General features: G+C 42.1%; 1 protein-coding gene across 1 annotated transcript in view; it reads right to left on the reverse strand.

Moving 5' to 3' along the window:
• FASN (fatty acid synthase) overlaps nucleotides 1–9,085 on the reverse strand; it is a 38,779-nt gene extending 29,694 nt beyond the window's left edge. Inside the window, exons 1-9 of the mRNA XM_026861182.1 lie at nucleotides 8,939–9,085; nucleotides 7,977–8,129; nucleotides 6,508–6,681; nucleotides 5,435–5,635; nucleotides 4,881–5,003; nucleotides 4,113–4,228; nucleotides 3,741–3,875; nucleotides 562–1,021; nucleotides 39–226 (exon numbers count right to left, since the gene is read on the reverse strand). Of these exons, the coding sequence (XP_026716983.1) occupies nucleotides 39–226; nucleotides 562–1,021; nucleotides 3,741–3,875; nucleotides 4,113–4,228; nucleotides 4,881–5,003; nucleotides 5,435–5,635; nucleotides 6,508–6,681; nucleotides 7,977–8,129; nucleotides 8,939–9,065 (1,677 nt within the window). The 5' untranslated portion in view covers nucleotides 9,066–9,085. The remainder of the gene's footprint in view (nucleotides 1–38; nucleotides 227–561; nucleotides 1,022–3,740; nucleotides 3,876–4,112; nucleotides 4,229–4,880; nucleotides 5,004–5,434; nucleotides 5,636–6,507; nucleotides 6,682–7,976; nucleotides 8,130–8,938) is intronic.
• Nucleotides 9,086–14,135: the final 5,050 nt, after the last annotated feature.

Consider the following 14,135-nt stretch of genomic DNA (forward strand, 5'->3'; position numbering starts at 1 on the left):
GGGTCCATGACCCCCTCTACCAGTCATCTGAGTCTTACCTGAATAGCAGCTAGTCCAACGAATGCATGGACAGTGTCATCAAAAGTGTTCTCATCTGCCTGCAGAAGCAGGTCTGAGACCTTTAGTCCCGTGTCCTTCAAAGCCTCGTCCGAGCGCAGTATAGACTGGCGAAACAAATCCAACTTCATGAGGCTCAGGCCCATGCCTTTCCACTGCGTTCCCATACCTGCAGGACAGGCAAGGAGAAAGTGAGCTTTAGTAATGTTCCATCAAAGGAGCAGAGATCCCACACTTGCTCTAGCAGTGAAGGAATTGTATCCAAGAGCAAAACAACGTGTGTTTCTAACACCCTCTCAGTGAGGCACTGCTTTTTATTTTCTTGGACTTTGCTATCATCAGAAGACAAAATACAGGAAACCTGAGTCTCCTAGACATATCACAGGGCTGCAAGGTATTTCCTCATGCTAGAGCGGAAAATAACATTAGAGCACAGAAGCCAATTGCTCAAGCCCCAGATCTACTGAGGGAGGCAGAAGCCCGGACCCGGTGCCGCACACTGACCTGAGCAGATGTACCAGAGCGGTCTGTCAGATGCTTGAACTTGCTGAACCTCTTTTATGTCGCTCTCAGTGCCGACTAGTGTGTAGCCCCTGTAGGGCATAGAGGTTACAGGAACTGTAGAGATATCACTGAGCAGGCTTACAAAAGGGCTGCATTCTCCATGTTTTCTGCTCTCTTGAATTAGTAATTCCACAGCTTCCTGGGTTCTGCCACAAACTTGAACCAGTCGTGGCATGTTACAAGTCTCCAGAGGCTGACATTTGTTCCCATTTGGCCTCAGAATGACATGAGCATTAGCACCTCCAAAGCCAAAAGAGTTGATGCTGACAAGGCCACCTTTCACTGGCACCGGTTTACAAACTACCTCCAAAGAGCCATCTTGTAAGCCAGGAATATCTGGATTTGGGGTATTGAAATGAAGATTTGGAGCCCACAGCCCATGTTCCAGAGAGAGAATGACCTGAAAGGAAAAACAGTGTGCTGTGCTCCACATTTTCTATTGCAAAACATTCATTTGTTGTTATTGTTTTACTATAAATGACCATGTATGATACACTAAAGCAGCTCTTGACCTTTGGATAAAGAGACACTTCAGAGAACAACATTATTGATGTCACTGAGGTTGTACCTACTTCACACCTAGGTAAATTTTAAGTCCATGCAGGAAGTCAGTGAGGGTGAGGGTGGTAGCTTTAAGTTTAGCTTCCAGACCCTCTCTAACTGAAAAGCAATGCAGTCTTGGTGGAAAAGCAGCCTGGCTACTGAAAACATCACATCTTTTTCTCCCCTTTCAGATTCCATCCCTTCGTCACACGCCACCAGACATGCTTCTCCTTATCACAATGAATGCTCTCATTTCTGCCTTTGCTGCAAAAGAGCCAAACTAAAGTACCAGTAAAGGAGTTTGCTTGCTGCTTTACACCCATTTGTTGTCTTCTTGATTCAAAAAATGCAGGAACAGCAGCCTGGTCAGAACTGGTAGAGCCAAAAAGTACAGAACAGCATGAGAGTTAGAATATCTGTGCCAAAAAAGCAAGAGGTCCCTTCTCTCAACAGCATCTCTACAAACAGCCCATGACACAAAGCCCATACTCCTCTGTGGCACAAGTCCAGCAAATCACAGACTACAAGGTAAGCTGCAAAACACTCTGTGCTCTGTATGTTTGGCAGTTCCTTCATCACCCTAAAATGGTCAGAGATACTGTTTGGGAACTGTTCTTCAAAGTTGACTATCAGACATGGCAGCCAACCTGGGAGAACAACCAGCATAAATGCAACCTATCAACTCCAGTCAGTATGTTTGAAGTTGCAGTCTAAGTATTTTTATGCACACTGTCCTACACCTATAATACGATGCATTATGAACTGCTGTTGCTTTACATATTTGTACGTTTAAGCCTGCTTTAAGTTTCTGTATGGGTTTGAGAGCACAGTACAGTGAGCATACGCTAGGGCCACCAAGAAGCTTTCTCTTTGCTGTACAGCAAGCAATTAGACAGGCTGAGTAGTTCAAAGGTGCAGGTGGGTTTTCCCTCCCTTAACAGAATTTAACTAAAGTGGCCTTGACAAACCCTTGTTTCTTTCTTACCTATGCACATAACTAACAGATTCTCTTCAAGTCTGAAATCAGATACTTTCAAGATGTATTTTCCCAGTTGATATCTCACATATAAAATGATTTTATGGAATTCCAAAAGAAAACATTTACAGAAACTGCAGACTTCCCAAGGCAGTTAACGTCTAACAGACAGTGCGTTTGGTGTAGTTTCTGGCTCGGTGTCAAGGACTCCTGATCTGCTATTCTGATTAACTTCCAAATCTTAAAATACCAAGTGCTGCCCAACTTTCAAAGACTCATAAACAGAGACAGACCTTCCAATATCCTCCCAAAGCTTCAGGTGCTTTCCAGACCTGGGAACGAGACCTGACATAACTTAACAAAAGCACAGCAAGAAGATATTCTAGCAGGCACGATGGGTGCCATGGGCTCTCATCTGCAGCTGTTAAGCTCCAATACAAAATTAAGTGAGAAAACTGACAGAAAAAGAGTGAGAAAACATGGTGTCAGAGAAATCTTCAAAAAGAAACTGCAGCCCTTGTGTCTTTGCAGTTCTGCATCCTCTAAGAAACACAGATGTGGAAATAGTACCTCAAAGTTATGATCCTGTCCTGGCAGATCACAGCAGAACTGCACTAAAACTGTTTATAATGTAAACACAGTATGGATGGAGAGGTTTGTTTTATGACTCAGTTATTTCTTCTATGAAGGAGGTGTCAGTCTGAGAGACAGAATTGCTAAAAAAAGTAAAGCTTTCCTCTGTAGAGAGGCAGACACTGCTCTCTCGATATATTTTCAGATGAGGCTATTCACAGCAAGTTGTATGTATTCAGGTCACAATAAACGCTTTAAAGAGTCTAAAATTCTAGCAGTGAGTGTAGTGTACGTGACTTCGATGTGCATGGCTCTAAGGCTGTCAGTAATAGGCTTACCACCAAGTGTGAACGTTAGCTAGCTCTTTGCTAAGCAGTTTAGCAGCCAGAGCCAATAGATGATCGTCTGCCTACAGCAGTAGTTAGCAGGCTGGTTGCTAAGACAACCAGTTATTCAAACTAGTAGCCTCATCCCAAAGAACTTGCCTGGCTTCTTGCCCACATAAGAGAGAAGATGGAGATGATACACCCCTGACAAACAGCCAGAGGGATTAGCTACTCTTCTGGCACTGAAAGCCCACATTGCCACTCATCTTTGGTTATTTCCAACTGCTCCAAACATTTAAATCCCTCTCCTTGTACACGCCTCAACGACTTACAGCAGAATTCTATTGGAAGGTCCAGTGTAAGGATAATCAATAAAGTGATCCCAAAGCCTTTATTCTGAGCAGAGTTACGCTCCTGTAGAATTCAGTAGGAAGGGGGAATTAAAGTGTGTGTGCACACAGCAGAGGACCGCCTAGGCATTCCTGTCCAGCTTGCAGAGTAGCCACCTGAGCTTTTAAAAGTATTTGCAGGTGAAACAAGTAGCAGATAGCTAATGAGAGTCACCCGAGTTCTTCTCATTACCACTGAACATCTTATCCTGGATCAGTGCAAATTTTCCTTAAACCAAACAAACAGGAAAACACCCACACACTGTTGTGCTCCCCACCTCCCTCAGTTTTCCTTCTCAAGCCACCCGTTACCTTGGCTAAAGCAGCAAGCCCAGAGGCAGGCTCTGGATGACCCATGTTTGACTTGGTTGACCCAATCAACAGTGGCTCTCGCTCACATTGACAGAAGACTTCTACAATGCCATTTACTTCCTGTGGATCTCCAACCTAGTAGGAAGAAAATCAGAATGGCTACTAGTTAGTGCTTCCAAAACACACCACAGGACAGAAATGTGAATGATTAAGATGTCTGGGCAAAATCCAGAAGTGGTGAGGCAGTACATATTCTAATAACTGGTAGAAGGGAGAAATATGGTTAATTTTGGAAAAAAAGTGTGGCAACTGATCCAAGGGAAGAAAATAAGGGATAAGAAAACGCTCTAAACCCAAAGGGGCCATGCTGACCTTGGTGCCCGTCCCATGAGCTTCAAGGTACTCCACTTCTCCAGGTGTGATACCACATTCTCTGTACAAAGAGCTGACCAGCTTCTGCTGCATCTCTCCAGATGGGAATGTCACACCTAGGACCAAAATTGCCATCAATTCCTCTCTCCTATCGGATGCTTTCTGTTCTGATTATTAGCACCCTTTCAATTGCTTGAAAGATTAAAAAAAACTCAAAGAGAGACTTTTTCAGGATTTACACCAATGACCTTAGCACCAAATATAGTAAGTCTTTCAGGCTCATTGGAAGAGCAGAGGAACCAGAAATGGACCTAAAGCAATGAGTTAGACTAGTGTGGAAAGATACTGGTTAACAGAACGCTAGGAGATATCTAGATCAAGCAGAACATGTGAAACTTAGTGTCCCCATAACTGTGAGAGTGGGAAAAGGGGGACAGCAGTAGGGAAAAAGCCTCACAGTCATAACACCACCTATATTTCTACTGTCAGTGCAGAAGTTACTGCAGACATGTCCTGAGGAAGGCTAAACTAGCAATAAGACATTCCGGTTACTTTGTAAAGAAGTTGAATGAGACAAGTGGTGGCTTCTACTGTACAAAGTAGGGTCATGAACTTTCCATTACCAAAACAGGAAAAGGAAAAAAATTCCCAAACAATAAAAAACCTTCACACCTCTAAAGAAGAGCCCCCCAACAGCCTGTTTATGACGACAGACTCTAGACTGAACAGTTCTGTAGGTATCTCACATTTCAGAGGCTCAAGGCCTACCTTGATCCTTAAAGCCATCAGTGTTACTTCCAGCATTGACTATTGTGGCATAGATCCGCTTAGCCATAGATCTCTTGGTCAAAAGAACAACAACAACAGCTTCAGAGCGACAATATCCATTTCCTGAGAACAGAGAGAAGAACAAGTCACTAATTCTGCTCTGCTTTGAAAAAAGTTGCAAACCAACATGCAACAGGGTTTATTCCTGAGCTACCACTTAGAACAGAACGAGAGACTATGACATATCCATTTCTTTTAAAAAAAAGTCCTAGAAAGGCTTGCTGCTCATCAAATATAGAAAGTTTCCACCAAGAGACAGCTATTTCCTCTCCCCAATGGCTGGCAAATGAACCATATAGTTTCTTCCCCACAGTTAGTTTTCCAGGTTTGATGGATCATGCAACACAGATCAGGTCCAGGGTATATCCCAAACAGTGCACCTAGGAACAACTACGAGGCCAGCTCTTGCTGCATTAAAAGAGTATCTGGCCACAGACTCCACAATAAGTTTATCTTATAAAACATGACAATTATTGTGTGTACTAATGCCTTACCTGAAGCATCAAAGGCCTTGCAGGCACCATCAGGACTAAGCATACCCAGTTTCATGAACTGTACAGAAGTGTTGGGTTTTAGCAAAAGGTTGACCCCTCCTACTAGGGCTCCACTGCACTGTCCACAACGAATTGCCTTATAAGCATTTTCCAGAGCGACGAGACTAGAGGAGCAGGCCGTGTCAATAGTTATGCTTGGTCCTTAGGGAACAGAAGGGGAAAATGAAAAAGCTGGGTTTTATTGTTTATTTCCTAGAGTTGCTCTTGAAAGACTACAGGATGCGATCACAAGGGAAACATATTTAAAAAAAGAAGTTAAATAAGAGTTATTTCACAACATAACAGGTAATTCTGATACAATGGCAGATGAGAATCACCATCTCTGCCTGCTTATCATGTAGCAAGGGATAAGAAAAGTGGAAAAAAAACCTGCAAACGGTTTGGCTTTAAGTGTATTTAAAAAAATTCTGTCTCCACCTCCATCAAAAAGAGCTATTGTAGCTCCGCAGGCAGGTCTCATCTATTTCCCCATTCTCACCACTAAAAATCCCTCCCCTTTCCTGGTGCTACTCTTGACATTCTCTGTTCCTTGCTGCTTTTCAGAGCAATTCCCATTCCTCCACTCTTTTCCATGCCACACGTGGTTCAAGACATGTCTGTGTCTTCAATCACATCATTTTGGTGGCTCTCCTACTTCTTCCACTTTACTTAAAAGATCCAACTGTTCTAGTCAGTCTGTCTCTGCATTAGCTCACTTCTACACAGCCTGATACCACAGAGCAGTCTAGAGGCCAGAAAGGACCTAGGCCTTTTTAAGACGCCTCTCAACATCGTCTTCTTTCAGATGAATGCCAGCTATGCCCATCAACTGCAACTGGAGTTAAAGCCTTACAATGAGTCTTATCACACAAATACAACTTCTGCTTCTCATAGGCCTCCTGATAAGAGCTACTTTCTTATCCCAAAAAAGGGTATACATCATCATATCCACCCTACTCCTCCACAGAAACTGCAGTACAATCATGCTCAAATTGCAACTGTTGATCAGCATCAACAGGTTTTGGGGCACTTACCTGTCAAGTCAAAAAAGTAGGAAATCCTGTTGGCAAACATAGCACGCTGGCAGCCAGTCATACTGTATCCCGAAATCTCTTCTGGATCCTGACTAAAGGCTTCACCAGCTTCTGACCCACTAGCACCAACCCATACACCTATGTCTTTGCCACGGAGGGTGACTGGATTAATACCTGCAGGGATGTTGGAAGGTAGATTAGAGCAGAAAAACTTACAACGAGCAGCAAACTGAGGAGATACCAGGGCCGCTGGCACCAGTTCATGAAATACTACTGACTGTCCCTTCCTGGTAGGCCTGCAGCATTGTTTCCTTACCTATAGTTACATTTTAAGTTTCAATTACAGACATTACAAGTCTTACTGCAGAGTCCACCAGAACTTCGGTAAAGGCTTTTGGCCAGGACATACTGTGCCTGGAGACAGCTTCTCGGCTTAGATGGGCATTGCTACAGTCTTGTGTAAAGAGAGTGTATGGACTATGAAATGCTGATCAGATAAGCTAACAGCTGACTTCCAGTGCAGAGAAAAGGAGCAGACTGAAAGGGAGAAAAATCACAGCACTTGAAATGTCACGTAAGCATAGGAATATCAATCTCTAGCCACACACAAAGACCAGATCTGGAGTACAAGACAGAAAGGAAAATTCTTAAGCACAAAAGCCAACAGCCAGAACAAGAAACAATTCTGCTCTAAAAAACCACATAAGCAAGCTCAACTTGCAGCAATCTCTGCTGTTTCTTCTCCATGATTCAGGAGTCATGGAGACAAGCAGAACATTCAAGCCTCCAGACTCAGGCTCACCAACAGAGAAGCAAGTGTTAATTTTAATCAGTCGGTACTAGTGAGGTGGTTCCAATTTTTTGCCATGTGCTTCTTATGTTCAGACATGAAACATGAAGAACAAACTTTTTTGGTTCTGTGGGTAACTCACTCAAAAGCTCAGGACACTGGCAATGATGGAGGAAAGAGGCTCCTATTTCTGAAAGCACACTTCCTGGGCAAACCTTCTACAGAAGCATATCAAACACCACAAATTTTCCATAAGCCTGGCCAATAGATTGGAATACATCAGGCCATCAACCATTCTTTTAGACCATGGATGTGAATTCTAACCAAGACATCTTCCTTTTGCACTGCAAACATGCCTTTAACAAAGGCATCTATTATGGAATATTAGGGTAGAGCAAAACATACAAAAGCTCTAGAACTGTTGACGGTTCTAAGTGTTTCTGTCATACTGGTTGTACCATATGATGCAGGCAGAGATTTGCTGGCAGTCAGCAGAGATTTCCTAGTTTGATTTCCAGAGATAACGGCTTTGTTCTAACCCCCATACCAGTTCTTTGGTCTCCTCTCTAACGTGATGGCTTTCTCTTGGTAGAGATCTCATCACACAAGTTCATGTCTGCACCTGCTGCACACTGACAATATAGCACAATTCTCCTTCTTCAGTCATTCAGCTGCTTACCTCCATCCAAAATAGCTTCATAAGAAACCTCCAACAGCATGCGAAGTTGAGGATCCATTGTATGAGCTTGTTTGGGGTGAACCCCAAAAAAGGATGCATCAAATTTGCCTATCTCCTTGAGCTTTCCATTTCTCTTGGGCAGTCCATAAATTCCTGAGAATAAAAATTCAGTCACAGAATACATCAGCTTTGAAACAGCTACCAGCTGAGACAAAGCCCAGAATGACCACAGTCAGTTCTCGATGACATATGAAACCTCACTTCCCTGTTGCAGTACCCAGAGTGCTGCATCAATATCTACCTACCCGTCTTTCTGAACCTCATTTGGAAATGAGAATGCTGCATTAACAAAAACAACTGCCATTTTTAAGACTCTCCCAGACAGGGCAGCAGAAGACATCTATCTAGTTTAAGACTTTGCTTCTGCAAGTTGTACCAAGTGCATAAACGGAGTCCAAATCAGTGGTTCTAGTCAGTCACCAGTTAGAAAAACAAAAGCTACTTTTCACTTCTGCAAATCACTAGCTTGAATTGGATGCACATGTGCCAAACACTTCAGAAGGACAATCAGAAGAAAAGAACATCGTAAAAAGCCATAAACACAGGACTGGAGTCCCTGTGCTACTCCTGAATGCAGAAGAATGTTGACCCACCTTACTGTCACAGCTATCAACAGCAGGTATAGGATCCATGCTGCCTAGCTGCTCTATCAGAGTGTTCTTATATTTGGAAGTAAACTAGATATTATTTATAAGCTACTACTGCATGGGACATGACATTATAAAATGGATTGCATAAGACCTTCATAAATGTTCCTAAATTTCTTGGAGATATATCTATCAGAAGTTAATACAGAAGTTCTGGCAGGGTTTTGCATCTGAGAAATCCTTTCCTTCCATTGGATAATTCCTCTAAAATGCTCAGAACTCGGTGCCCCAAAAGGAGAGACAATAAGCACTCACCTGGTTTCCACCTCCGATCATCCTCTGTGACCATATCAACTCCATTAAGCAGGTTGTCCCAAAACTCTTGTAAGTTCTCTGATTCTGGCAGCTTTCCTGCTATGCCTGCAATCACCACGTCCTCCATCTCTTAACTTCTCCCTGTTGCTGAGATCCACAAAACAGTAAGACCAGTGAGATTTCACACAGAGAAGGAGAGTATATGTTTCTGTTGACTTCCTGGCATGTTGTGACAAACAAGCACATTTGCAGGAGAAACACCCACACAGGAACAGCCCATGGAGTCTCTCCTACAAAAACCAGACATCCCAATTAATCAAAAGGACCATAAGATCCGTGGGCTCAAAGAGGATGAGAAAACTGTTCCTGAAGGAGTGCCAGGCTCTGAGAACCACCAGTTTCTACATGACAACTAGAAAAGGAACAGGTCTAGCTCTACTAAATGCAGAGCCTCTGTGAAGTCAGCAGAGGAGAAAGATTAACATGCTGGAGCAGAGGTGGGTGGAGAAATTATGAAATTCATATAGTAAAATACATAATTACAAGGCAAACCTAACAGGTAGCAAAACAAGTTCTACGATCATTCCAAAGTTAAATGCTAACTTAAGAATCAATAATCAGAAAGTTTGTTGGAAGGGGAAGAAAAACCAAACCAACAAAGCCCCACAAAATAAACACAAAACCAACCAACCAAGAAATCCACAACACACAGAGTGGAGAAAACCCCCACAAAAGCATAAAGATGACAGTACAACCTTGCATTATTTTAAACACCCAAAAGAAGAAGTGAGTTTTACATATAAAGTGTTTTCCCAACTGGATCCTGCACTGCCACACTTTTAGAGGACTGGAATGAGGAACTGAGTACACACAATAGATAATGGTGCTTTAAAATAAGAGCTGGCAAACCAGATCTGGATTCCAGATGGGATGAAAAACCTTAGCTGATGTCCCATCAAATTTGCATTCTAAGACCCCAATCTCAAACACCACAAGAGCACATCATGCTGCACAATGCATCATGGCAGGCCATCTATACAGATCACAGCACCAAGCAATAGCTCATGTTACAGTCACACTCAGCTAATTTATTTTCTATTACACTAAAAATATATTAATAACTAAGCAGAAAGAAGGCAAGTTAACCTGATGCTTCAGTTAAGTTTGAAGATCTTAAGTAGGCAAGTTGGTGTGTGTGTGTGTGTGTGTGTGCGCTTCTGTGTGAACCAACACATGTTATTTATATAAAAATAAATGAAAGTGTGGCTTAATGAACAAAAGATGTAGTAAGCATCCACAGTACTTCCTTAAATAATCCTCTGGTAAGTAGAGGCAAAATATCCTTTAATGTGTGGGGTTTTAACAAGTAAAAACCACAAATAAAACTGAGTATTCAAATGGATAGCAGTCTGCCGGAATAACTTTGAAGGAGAGACCTATGGAAGACGGAAGGTTTGACCTCCATCACAGATCATGCTCCATAGTGCCATGCAGGCACTTTGCTTAAGTGCTGCTGGTGCTGGATGATCTCCACAGAACAGCACTAGTGGGTACTCTTAGAAGAGCACTTCATAGCTGTTTTTCCTACCCAGGACATTTCATTTAGGCACAGTTTTGCGGCCTCTTTCAGGATTCCTTATGCTTTTGAGCAAGAAACAGGCCTCTCCTCCATCCACACACTGCTCAGGCCTAACACCTTCCTGTGGCTGGAGGAGGTCAGTGTGCGCAGAGGGAAAGCAAAGCCCTCGCTCCGGTCACTGAGCTGTAGCCTGGTCAGAACACACCAGAGGTTGCCTGATTTCTTTTACCCTCCTTCTTTCCGTCAGCAGTTATCTTGATTCAGATCTGTGGAGTAACTGTGTACTTACGCAATGTGCAATACTGAGGTAGCAGAGATAATTACCTCATCCAGTCCACCCCTTCTGGGAGCAGAGAAAGAGAAGTTCTCCCAAAAGGACATCTTGGATTTCTCGGTCTTACACTCAACACCCAGACAACAGAAGTCCCATTCTGCTCTGGTTGTTCATTTTAAAAGGGAAACACTAAGGGCCAAATGTGCAAGGCCCTTACTGAGAAACGAATCCCCAAAACCGAACTTGGTATTAATAGGCCTGGTCCACTCTGCTCTGAAGAGAAGCCTCTCAGTTTTCCCACTCACATAAATCTAGCAATTTGGTTTTATTATTGGCATCACCACCACACCTGGAAAACCCAGTCAAGGGCCACAACTGCTCTACTTGCAGCAGTTCTGTGCTGGGGGCTGAGAAAGAATGGATCTCAGGCACCAAGCTTACAATCTAAGCATAAGACAAGAGACCATACAAGATGCTAATGTGATTATGATTCCATTTTATGCCTCAGCTCTTTGGGCGATGATCTCTAGGGAGAGAGATATAATTTGTATTTCAGGGGACTGAAGCATCACCCTGGAGCATCAGAAAAACTCCATCCAGGTACAGCCAGTCTTGTCAAAATGTTCTGAGACAGTGAAGTAATGGAATTTATCAGCAAAGCAATTTTTGCCAACATGTTATGAATGTAGTTGAGCAAGACTGTGTCAAAGGTGGAGAAAAAGCTGCAGTAATCAAAATGTAGAAGAACAAGAGCCAAGAAGTTAATTTTAGCTGGGTGAATGGGTAAGAAGAGCCACAACTTAAGGATTTTTATATACAAAGAACTGAAAAGGTTTTGACTTCACAAAGAGTTCCAGCTGCCTACATCTAAGACAAGATACAAATTACATATTTAGCAGTGGACAGCGCAGATGATTTGCTGTGGAAAACAAGAGTGGGAAGAGGAAAAATCATGAATGTTAAATCATCTCTGATTAAACAGTGATTAAAGTAGATGTTACGATTCCAACAATGCCTTTGGTCTTCCTTGACAGATAATAAGCAAGTAGACCATTTTAAAGTTGATTGACCATACCCGCAAATGGTGCACTGTATTGTTTTACTGTATTGGAGACTTATTTTTTTTATGTAGAGCATTTTTAGACTGTACACAGCATATTGATGCATTCTGAAGCATGGAACATAGAACAGATCAAGAAAAAAAAATTATCTCTACATCTGTTTTAAAGGCGATTGGACTATGCAAACATACAGAAGAGACTGTTCCTACTACGTTTGAGGGGTAAGGTGACCAAAAGCAACAAGTCAAAAAAGGAGAAAAAGAATACAGAGGGACGAACAGGATTCTCTGATTTCTTAAGGGTGCATTCTGCTGCATCCAACCAGACACGTAACATCCTTTTTTCTCTGTTTACCCCACGGTTTTGCTTCAATTTAATTCTGTGAATTCCTCCCAGACAGCTTGCATTTTTAACTGAGGGGAGAGGGGGGAGAATCAAACATCCCCACCTCCCCAACACATCAGTCCGATAGACACCTCAGTTAAGCATAAACTACCACCTCACCGGATTTACACAATATATTTTGGCAATGATGTTGCATTGCTGACTCATTCAGTTTGTGACTGGTAATAACTAATAATCCCTTCTCATATTATTGACTAGTAACAACTTTCATCACTTTATACCTGTGCTCTGGTTATCTACCTCCCACATTTGCCATTTGACAAGGTTGGTTTGTTTGTTGATGTCAGTTCCTTTCTCTAAACATGTTATACCTTTTTAACCTTGTTCTCCATGTCTTGGATACCTATCGGTATCATGTTAGCCTGACACTACTATCAAAGTTACTCTTAAGTTGAAATACTGTTCTCCATTGCATTTAAAACATCTGCTTTCCAGTACCTCATTAATCCAGCACCAAAAATTAATCCAGAAAAGTATTAATCATTGTTTTCCACCATTCCTGGCAGCTGTACTTTTTTTTCTTTTAACAATAATTTTATCTACTGATTCCCTACAAAAATATCTCTGTGTTCATTAAACTTGTAAGCTTTTAGAAGGGGAAAGAAAAAGAAAGACAAGAAAAATAGAAAAAATGAAGGTAAAATTTGATTTCTTCTCCCACTTACACCCGCTTTGCCAACCCCTGAAGAGAATACTTTTCTTATTCTGCTGTACCTATGCCCACCTAATGTTCAGCGAGGAAAGGGAGAGGGAGGGAAGAAGAAACTGTTTGCAAAGAAGCAATTAAATCCAAATCTTGTTTCATCTGATGCACAGTTCTCTTTCCGAGACAGGAATGTAATATTTATTTCACTGTTATTTTCATGGCTGTCATCATGGTGGGACAGAATCCTGCTACTGTTTCTAGGCAGTCCAAATCCTGACCTTTTAGGAGCTCCCATTATTGGAAAATAAAACATCCATGACTCCTCCATAGCCTCTTGCAGCACAGATATTGACAAAAGGATCGCTTGCTTAGTTTTCCAGTGTGACTATATCATAATCCAGGTTTCCTAATCTCAGACTATCATTTCTAAAATTCATAATTAAAACTGTCATTACATAAGAACTTCAGTTGTAAAGAGCTATAATGCTCGCCTCCAAAAACCCCTTTACAAAATAGAGGCAAACACAGCCTGCTTTTAATTTTTTTAAAGCCTTTGGCTACCATGAATCTGTGTGCTACAGCTTCGATTTAACAAAGACCTTTTAACTGCCTCTTTCTGTTTCAAGGCTGGATTTGTCCCACTGACAAGACAAATGAAAAACGGTAGCGTGTTTCTCATATTTAGCAGGAAACAGAACCTGGTTCAGAACTGCTATTTGAGAAAAGTAGGTTAGATATCACTCATGGAATCAACACAGCTCTCTTGATTCCAAAAGGGTCAGAACTGATTTGTACAAAAACTGAAGTCCCCAGTATCACTGTATCATGTTTGGAAAATACCTGTTCATAACTGCCCTCATCCTCTGAATTCATCCACGAAACGCAGCCTTTCACAGTGTATTACGATTTTCAGTTCGTTTCAAGAAGCATGGATGCTGCAGGAAAAGGTGAACCCTTTGCTCATGTGCCTTGAGGCTTTTCCTCCCTTTCATTTTTTAAGGCAAGACACACTCCAAGGCCCCCACCACCGCTCTCTGAAGGCTACACAAGTTAACATAGACAGCTTTAAGGCCGCCTTTCTCAGTCTAAGCATTTCAGCTTTTAGCTAGGCAAATACGCATTCGGTATCTCAAAGGGCCCAGTACCAGGGAAGGAACGTGGAATAAAAACCAAATCGGAGCAAAACCAGCATAAGAGAGAAGATGGTCATCACATTCCTGACAGAACCACAT

Source organism: Athene cunicularia (assembly GCF_003259725.1).
Source record: "Athene cunicularia isolate RWA chromosome 18 unlocalized genomic scaffold, athCun1 chr18_part1, whole genome shotgun sequence".
In the NCBI taxonomy this organism is placed as follows: domain Eukaryota; kingdom Metazoa; phylum Chordata; class Aves; order Strigiformes; family Strigidae; genus Athene; species Athene cunicularia.